General features: G+C 42.3%; 1 gene segment (V, D, J or C); it reads right to left on the reverse strand.

The window, feature by feature from the left end:
* Positions 1-9008: 9008 nt before the first annotated feature.
* On the reverse strand, positions 9009-9786 carry LOC133068319 (immunoglobulin heavy variable 4-59-like). The segment is given in 2 exon segments: positions 9009-9598; positions 9681-9786. Coding segments are annotated over 2 exon segments (621 nt in total).
* Positions 9787-10449: the final 663 nt, after the last annotated feature.

The following is a 10449-nucleotide window of genomic DNA, read 5'->3' on the forward strand; positions in this document are numbered from 1 at the left end:
ACCAGCAAAGACTAAACACAAAGTAAGGCTACTAAAAGCAGCAAGGGAGAAGCAACAGGTAAGATACAAGGGAAACCCAGTATATGTAACAGCTGATCTTTCAGCAGCAACTCTGCAGACCAGGAGGGAATGGCAGGATATATTGAAAGTACTGAAAGGAAAAATCTATAACCAGGATTACTGGACCCGGCAAGGATCTCATTCAAAGTTGATGGGAAAATAAAAAGCTTTTCAGACAAGCAAGAGTTAAGAAGATGCATCACCACCAAGCCAGCTGCACAGCAAGTTTCATGGGGACGTGTACAGTCAAGGAGCACAGGGGGATAGAAGGTCTACACGTGAGCCACAAGCAGCTAAGGAAACGGCAGTAATCCAATACATGCCAATAATCACTGTAAGTGTGAATAGACTAAATGCTCCACCCAGAAGACACTGTCGGAGAACAGATATGAAAATAAGGCCCATATAGAGTCTGTCTATAAGAAACTCACTCCAGACCCAAAGACACACATAAACTGAAAGTGAAAGGATGGAAAAATATATTCCATACAAATGGGAGGCAAAAGAAAGCTGGAGTAGCAATCCTCATATCAGACAATGTAGGCCTTAAAATAAAGAAGATTACAAGAGATAAGGAAGGACACTGCATAATGATCAAGACATCAGTCCAAGAGGAAGACATAACAATTGTAAATATCTATGCGCCCAACATAGGACCACCTCAATACATAAGACAAACACTAACAGACATAAAAGGAGAAACTGACAGGAACACAATAATACTAGGAGACTTTAAAACCCCTCTTACACCAATGGACAGATCATCAAAATAGGAAATCAATAAGGAAACACAAGTCTTATATGATACATTAGAAGAGATGCTGAGATTAGATAGATTATCTTCAGGGCATTCCATCTAAATGCAGAAGAATGCACTTTCCTTTCAAGTGCACATGGAACATTCTCCAGGATAGACCATATCTTGGGTCGCAAATCAAACCTCAGTAAATTTAAGAAAATTGAAGTCATATTAAGCATTCTCTGACCTCAATGCTATGAGACTAGATATCAATTACAAGAAAAAACTGTAAGAAACACAAACACATGGAGATTAAACAACACATTTCTAAATAACCAACAGGTTACTGAAGAAATCAAAAGGGAAATCAAAATATTTCTAGAAACAAATGACAATGAAAACAAAACTCAAAAGCTTTGGGATGCAGCAAAAGCAGTTTTAAGAGGGAAGTTTATAGCAATACAATCCTACCTCAAGGAACAAGAAAAACATCCAACAGACAACCAAACTTTATACCTAAAACAACTGGAAAAAGAAGAGTAAAATTATCAGAAGGAAAGAAATCATAAACATCAGAGCAGAAATAATTTAAAAAGAAATGAAAGAAACAATAGTAAAGATTAATAAAACTAAAAGGTGGCTCTTTGAGAAGATAAACAAAATTGACAAGCCTTTAGCCAGACTCATCAGGAAAAAAGAAAGAAAATGAAATCAATAAAATAAGAAATGAAAAAGGCGAGGCTGCAACAGAGAATGCAGAAATACAAAGGATTATAAGAAACTATTATGAACAAATACATGGCAGTAAAATGGATAACCTGGACGAAATGGACAGATTCTTAGAAACATTCAATCTTCCAAGACTGAACCAGAAAGAAAAAGAAATGATTAATAACCCAATTACAAGCACTGAAATTGAAGTTATAATCAATATCTCCCCCAAAACAAAAGCCCAGGATCAGATGGCCTCACAGGAGAATTTTATTAAACATTTCAGTCAGTTCAGTCGCTCAGTCATGTCCGACTCTTTGCGACCCCATGAATCGCAGCACGCCAGGCCTCCCTGTCCATCACCAACTCCCGGAGTTTACTCAAACTCATGCCCATCAAGTCGGCGATGACATCCAGCCATCTCATCCTCTGTTGCCCCCTTCTCCTCCGGCCCCCAATCCCTCCCAGCATCAGGGTCTTTTCCAATGAGTCAACTCTTCACATGAGGTGGCCAAAGTACTGGACTTTGAGCTTCAGCATCAGTCCTTCCAATGAACACCAGGACTGATCTCCTTTAGGATGGACTGGCTGAATCTCCTTGCAGTCCAAGGGACTCTCAGGAGTCTTCTCCAACACCACAGTTCAAAAGCATCAATTTTTTGGCACTCAGCTCTCTTCACAGTCCAACTCTCACATCCATACATGACCACTGGAAAAACCATAGCCTTGACCAGACAGACCTTTGTTGGCAAAGTGATGTCTCTGCTTTTTAATATGCGCTCTAGGTTGGTCATAACTTTTCTTCCAAGGAGTAAGCGTCTTCTAATTTCATGGCTGTAGTCACCATCTGCAGTGATTTTGGAGCCCCGACCCCCCCAGAAAAGTCTGATACTGTTTCCACTGTCTCCCCATCTATTTCCCATGAGGTGATGGGACCAGATGCCACGATCTCAGGTTTCTGAATGTTAAGCTTTAAGCCAAGTTTTTCACTCTCCTCTTTCACTTTCATCAAGAGGCTTTTTAGTTCCTCTTCACTCTCTGCCATAATGGTGGTGTCATCTGCATATCTGAGGTTATTGATATTTCTCCTGGCAATCTTAATTCCAGCTTGTGCTTCTTCCAGCCCAGCGTTTCTCATGATGTACTCCGCATAGAAGTTAAATAAGCAGGGTGACAATATACAGCCTTGACATACTCCTTTTCCTATTTGGAACCAGCTGTTGTTCAATGTCCAGTTCTAACTGTTGCTTCCTGACCTGCATACAGGTTTCTCAAGAGGCAGGTCAGGTGGTCTGGTATGTCCAGAGAAGAGCTAGTGCCTATCCTTCTAAAACTCTTTCAAAAAATAGCAGAGGTATCAGCACTTCCAAACTCATTCTACAGGACCACCATCACCCTGATAACAAAACCAGGAAAGACAACAAACATACAAAAAACTAGAGGCCAATATCACTGATGAACATAGATGTAAAAATCCTCAAGAAAATTTTAGCAAACAGAGTTCAGCAAGACATCGAAAAGCTCATACACCATGATCAAGTTGGGTTTATTCCAGGAACACAAGAATTCTTCAATATGTGCAGATAAATCAATGTGATGCATGATACTAACAAACTGAAAGATAAAAACCATATGAGTATTTCAATAGATGCAGAAAAAGCCTTTGACAAAATTCAGCATCCATTTATAATTAAAACTCTTCAAAAATGGACATAGAAGGAACCACTTCAACATAGTAAAGGCCATATATGATAAGCCTACAGCAAACATTATTCTCAGTGGTGAAAACCTGAAAGCATTCCCCCTAAGATCAGGCCACTTGATGAATGTGAAAAAAGAGAGTGAAAAAGTTGGCTTAAAACTTAACATTCAGAAAACTAAGATCATGGCATCTGGTCCCATCTCTTCATGGCAAATAGATGGGGAAGCAGTTGGAACCAGTGACAGACTTCATGTTTTGGGCTACAAATTCACTGCAGATGGTGACTGCAGCCATGAAATTAAAAGGCGCTTGCTCCTTGGAAAAAAAAGTATGGCCAAACTAAACAGCATAGTAAAAAGCAGAGATATTACTTTGCCAACAATGGTCTGTCTAGTCAAAGCTGTGGTTTTTCCAGTAGTCATGTGTAGATGGGAGAGTTGCAGTATAAGGAACCCTGATCCCAAAGAACTGATGCTTTGAACTGTGGTGTTGGAGGAGACTCCTGAGAGTTCTGTAGACTGAAAGGAGATCCAACCAGTGCATCCTAAAGGAAGTCAGGCCTGGATATTCATTGGAAAGACTGATGTTGAAGCTGAAACTCTAATACTTTGGCCACCTGATGCAAAGAGCTGACTCATTTGAAAAGAGGCTGATGCTGGGAAACATTGAAGGCAGGAGGAGAAGGGAACGACTGGGGATGAGATGGTTCTGAGGGAGTCAGTTCCTAGGCTGGTTGATGAGAAGTCTGGGGTCCCCAAGGATAGAGTGCTCTGAGGTTCTTGAGGAGGAGATAAGGGGCTGGACTGGACTTCTCATGCAGGTGGAAAGGACAAACTCCCCCCCGCCCCCAACATTCCTTAGTCTTAGTCGCATAAAACGTTTTTATCTTTAAGCCTGGAACTGATGATTACACAACAAACAACTCAGTTTAAACTGTGTGAAAAGGATTCTATAACAACAGTGTATCCTGCTTGAGAAGAGTTCTTCCTTCCTGAAAACCCTCTGGCTAATTGTGTTATCTTAAAATGTAAATTACTGGAGTGGGTTTGGTAAGATCTTTACAACCTCCAGACACTCTTTTGACTCATTGTAATAACTAATTAAAAGGTATATAACTCCATTGCTAACACTAGCGAGGGGGCACTCTTTCTGCCCCTTTCTGATGTATATGTCAGAAGCTTTCTCTATCTCTTTTATAATGTAATAAAAGCTTATTACACCAAAGCTCTGAGCGATCAAGCCTCGACTCTGACCCGGATTGATTTCTTCTCCCCCAGAGGCCAAGAATCCCAGCCTCTTTCATGGTTCAGCAGCCTTTCAGTTCGGTGGCATCACTGAATCAATGGACATGAGTTTCTGTAAACTCCGGGAGTTGGTGGTGGACAGGGAGGCCTGGCGTGCTGCAACCCAGGGGGTCACAAAGCGTCGGATGTGACTGAGTGCCTAAAATGAACTGGAGATCTGGAACAAGACAAGCGTGCCCTGTTTCACCACTGTTTTTCAACATAGTTCTGGAAGTCCTAGCTACAGCAATCAGAGAAGAAAAAGAATAAAAGGAATCTAGATGGTAAAAGAAAAAGTAAAATTCTCACTGTTTTCAGATGGCATGATGCTGTCCATAGGACACCCTAAAGATAGTATCAGAAAATTATGACAGCAAACTAGTGAATTTATCAAAGCTGCAGGATACAAAATGAATATATAGAAATCACTTGCATTTCTATATACTAACAATGAAAACTCAGAGAAATTAAGGAATCAATCCCATTCACCATTGCAACAAAAAGAATTAAATATCTAGGAATAAACTTACCTATGGAGACAAAAGAACTCTCCAAAGAAAATAATAGGACACTGAAGAAAGAAATCAAAGATGACATAAACAGATGCAGAGATATTCCATGTTCCTGGGTGGGAAGCATCAATATTGTGAAAATGACTATACTATCAAATGCAATCTACAGATTCAATGTGGTCCTTATCCAACTCCCAAGGACATGTTTCACTGAACTAAAACAAAATATTTCCCAATTCATGTGGAAACACATAAGTCCCCGAATAGCCAAAGCAGTCTTGAAAAAGAAGAATAGAGTCGAAGGAATCAACCTTCCTGACTTCAGATTATACTACAAAGCTACAGTCATCAAGACAGCATGGTACTGGCACAGAAACAGAAATTTAGAACAATGGAAGAAGATAGAAAGCCCAGAAGTAAACCCATGCACCTAGGAGTACCGTAGTTTTGACAAGTGGGGCAAGAATATCCAATGGAGCAATGAGAGCTTCTTCAATAAATGGTGCTGGGAAAACTGGACAGCTACATGTAAAATAATAAAATCAGAAACACTTCCTAATACCATACACAAAGATAAACTCAAAATGGGTTAAAAACCTAAATGTAAGACCAGAAACTATAAAACTCTTAGAGGAAAACATAGGCAGAACACTCGATGGCAAAAATCAAAGCATGATACTCTGTGACCCATTTCTTGGAGTTATGGAAATAAAAACAAAAGTAAACATGTCGGACTTGATTAAACTTAAAAGCCTTTGCACAGCAAAGGGAACTATAAGCATGGTGAAAAGGCAACCCTCAGAACGGGAGAAAATAATAGCAAATGCAACAACTGACAAAGCATTAATTTCCAAAATATACAAGCAGCACACACAACTCAACACCAGAAATAAACAACCCAGTCAAAACGTTGGAAAAAGACCTAAACAGACATTTCTCCAAAGAAGACATACAGATGGTTAACAAACACATGAAAAGATGCTCAATGTCACTCATTATTAGAGAAATGCAAATCAAAACCACAATGAGATATCACCTCACACCATCAGAATGGTCATCATCAAAAAGTCTACAAACAATAAATTCTGGAGAGGGCATGGAGAAAAAGGAATGCTGTTGCACTGTTGGTGGGAAAGTAAAGTGATACAGCAACTAGGCAAGACAGTATGCTACTGCTGCTGCTAAGTTGCTTCAGCCATGTCTGACTCTGTGTGACCCCATAGACAGCAGCCCACCAGGCTCCTCTATCCCTGGGATTCTCCAGGCAAGAATACTGGAGTGGGTTGCCATCTCCTTCTCCAATGCATGCATGCATGCTAAGTCGTTTCCGTCGTGTCTGACTCTGTGTGACACTATGGATAGCAGCCCATCAGGCTCCTCGTCCACACGATTCTCTAGGCAAGAATACTGGAGGGGGTTGCCATTTCCTTCTCCAGCAAGACAGTATAGGTAGTCCATGAAAAAATTGGAATAAAACCACCATATGACCAAACTTCACTCTTAGGATTCTACCCTGAGGAAACCAAACTTGAAAAAGACATATGTAACCCAGTGTTCATTGCAGCACTATTTACAATAGTTAGATAATGGAAGTAACCTAGATGTCCATCGACAGATGAATGGATAAAGAAGTTGTGGTACATATACACAATGGAATATTACTCAGCCATAAAAAGGAATGCATCTGAATCACTTCTGATGAGGTGGATGAACCTAGAACCTATTACACAGAGTTAAATAAGCCAGAAAGCAAAGATAAATATCATATTCTAATGTATATGTAATGGAGAAAATGGAATCTAGGAAACTGGTACTAAAGAAGTTATTTACAGGGCAGCACAATTGCACTCATCTCACACGTTCGCAAAGTAATGCTCAAAATTCTCCAAGCCAGGCTTCAAGAGCTCATGAACTAAGAAATTCCAGATGTTCAAGCTGGTTGTAGAAAAGGCAGAGGAACCAGAGATCAAATTGCGAACATCCGCCCCATCATTGAAAAAGCAAGAAAGTTCCGGGAAAACATGTTTCTGCTTTATTGACCATGCCAAAGCCTTTGACTGTGTGGATCAAAATAAACTCTGGAAAATTCTGAAAGAGATGGGAATACCAGACCATCTGACCTGCCTCTTGAGAAACCTGTATGCAGGTCAGGAAGCAACAGTTAAACCTGGACATGGAACAACAGACATTCCAAATAGGAAAAGGAATTCGTCAAGGCTGTATATGGTCATCCTGCTTATTTAACTTATATGCAGAGTACATCATGAGAAATGCTGGGCTTGATGAAGCACAAGCTGGAATCAGGATTGCCGGGAGAAATATCAATAACCTCAGATATGCAGATGACACCACCCTTATGGCAGAAAGTGAAGAAGAAGTAAAGAGCCTCTTGATGAAAGTCAAAGAGGAGAGTGAAAAAGTTGGCCTAAAGCTCAATGTTCTGCCCATAGTCCGAGTCCCCGGTCTGGAAAGAAGACTCCTCGAAACAATGCAATTCGCAATAGGGGAATTTATTACTGACTCGAGCCAGGGCCTCCCGCCCTCACCAGGTGTGTGAGGATGAAAGGCCCCGAGCCCCAGTTCTCTGGTGTATTTATTAGGTCAAAATAAGCAGCAGGTAGTTGGTGCAATCGGATTGGTTACACAGTGGGTAGTTGGTGTAAGCGGATAGGTTACACAGTTGCAAGGTAATTTTTGTTGGCCCAACGTGGAGCTTTCAGCTTTCCCCTGATAGGTTCCCTTTTTTCTGGCTAGGCATATGTTGATTGGCTGGCTCCAGGAGGCCTGATAATTATGTTACCCCGGGAAACCAGGCCTACTCCTAATCTAGGCTGCCTGCCATGGTGTTAGCCGTGACAGCCTCACACTCAATATTCAGAAAACAAAGGTCATGGCATCCAGTCCCATTACTTCATGGCAAATAGATGGAGAAACAGTGGAAACAGTGGCAGACTTTATTTTTGGGAGTTCCAAAATCACTGCAGATGGTGACTGCAGCCATGAAATAAAAAGATACTTACTTCTTGGAAGAAAAGTTATGACCAACCTAGACAGCATATTAAAAAGCACAGGCGTTACTTTGTCAACAAAGGTCCATCTAGTCAAGGCTATGCTTTTTCCACTAGTCGTGTATGCATGTGTGAGTTGGACTATAAAGAAAGCTGACCACTGAAGTATTGATGCTTTTGAACTATGGTGTTGGAGAAGACTCTTGAGCATCCCTTGGACTGCAAGGAGATCCAACCAGTCCATCCAACCACTCCTGGATGATCATTGGAAGGACTGATGTTGAAGCTGAAACTCCAATACTTTGGGCACCTGATGCGAAGAGCTGACTCATTGGAAAAGACCCTGATGCTGGGAAAATTGAAGGCAGGAGGAGAAGTGGACGACAAAGGATGAGATGGTTGGATGGCATCAGTGACTCAATGGACATGAATTTGAATAAACTCCAGAAGTTGCTGATGGACAAGGAGGCCTGGCATGCTGCGATTCATGGGGTTGCAAAGAGTCGGACACGATTGAGCGACTGAACGGAACTAAATGGAGCAACAGGTAGAGAAGCGCCCTACGGACATGGGGGGAGGGGAGGAGAGTGAGACGCATGCAGAGAGTAACATGGAAACTTACATCACCATACGCAAAATACATAGCCAATGGGTGTTTGCTGTATGGCTCAGGAAACTCAAATATGGGCTTTGTATCAGCCTATAGCGGTGGGTTGGGGAGGGAGATGGGAGGGAGGTTCAAAAGGGAGGGGATATATGTATACCTATGGCTAATTCATGTTGAGATTTGACAAAAAACAGTAAAAGTCTGTAAGCAAATATCCTTCAATACAAAGTAAATAAATAAAAAAACTGATGGTGAGACTCAGAGTTGTATTGATCTCTTTGACAAGAAGAAAAATAAAACAGAAAACACACAATTACTGAGTATTGGATTACATGTGTGTGTTGTTATATGATCCATACAGACAGATATATCTATCTATATATATACACACTCACACACAACTAACTTGGAGGCAAAATAAAAACTACGTGAAGATTAATGAAAGCAGTATAAACCACAAAAATGGAACAGTGAGGACACAGAAGAGGTTTCCAGGGAATCGCTGGGCGGGACGAGAAAACCAGATTCAAACAGGAGTTCCCTCCCGGCGCCCCGGGGCACCTGCTCCTGCGCGCAGTCCTGAACGAGGTGGCCCTGAGCGCCCCCTGGTGGTCCTGGGCGCCCATGCAGGGAGGTTTCTGTCTGGGCTCTCTCTGACTTCCCCTCACTGTGTCCTTTGCACAGTAATACACGGCCGTGTCCTCTGGTGTCACGCTGCTCAGTGAGAGAGAGACTTGGCTCTTGGAGGTGTCCCTGGTGATGCTGAGCCGGGATTTCAGGGCTGGGTTATAGCATGTGCTTCCACTATAACCTATTGCACCAACCCACTCCAGCGCCTTCCCTGGAGCCTGGCGGACCCAGCCTACAGCATTGCTGCTTAGTGAGAATCCAGAGACAGCGCAGGTGAGGGAGAGGGTCTGTGAGGGCTTCACCAGGCTGGGTCCCGACTCCTGCAGCCGCACCTGGGACAGGACCCCTGTGGACAGAGAGAAGCACGGTGACTCACGGGCTCAGAGGCCGCTTCCCCACGTGCCCATGTCTGATCCAGAGACACTCACCGCTGGGAGCTGACAGCACGAAGAGGAAGGTCCACAGTGGGCTCATCTTCGAGCAGATGAGAGTCACCGCTCCTGAAACCTCTTCAAGCCTGAGGAGGAGCCTGAATTTAAGTGACCTGGTGCTTTGTTTCCAGCCTGTGACCTGAGTGGATCTTTGCATGTGGGAGGGGCCTCTGCATAAAAACAGAAAACAATGAAAGGAGGTTCAGTCTATGGACCTCGCCCCGTGAGGAGGACGCTAACTGTTCAATCAGAGAACTCAGCCCCTCCTGCGGTCCCCCTCCCCCTGCCAGGAAGACTGTTTATGGAGGAATGGAATGATGAGGGAGGGTTGTTCGGGAAAAATGATGCTGTCAGGGAACAAAGTCAGATTTTGGGAAGAGACTTTAACCCCAGGGAGGTGTTTACCTTCACTCAACAAAAGCCCACCACACATTCAAGGACCACTCAGGTGTCAGACACAAACTCGTTTTTTGTTTTTTTTTTTCTTTTCTGATTAGCTTATGTTTGCTTACTCCATATTCAAACATTAGAGACAAAATATACAAGTAATAATCACATTGAATTCAAATGCAGTTGAGTCCAACTTAATGTTTATCAGAATTCCCAAAGCATTTATATTTCCCTTACTTTCATGACTGTTTTTTCATCTGGAACAGTTTAAATACTCTCAAGAATCACTCTAGAGATGGCTTATTGACAGCAATTACACACAGCATTAACTTTGCAGACAAAGTAGACGTTTCTGCTGAGAAGCCTGTCTTCCCAG

Source organism: Dama dama, chromosome 13, assembly GCF_033118175.1.
Source record: "Dama dama isolate Ldn47 chromosome 13, ASM3311817v1, whole genome shotgun sequence".
NCBI lineage: Eukaryota > Metazoa > Chordata > Mammalia > Artiodactyla > Cervidae > Dama > Dama dama.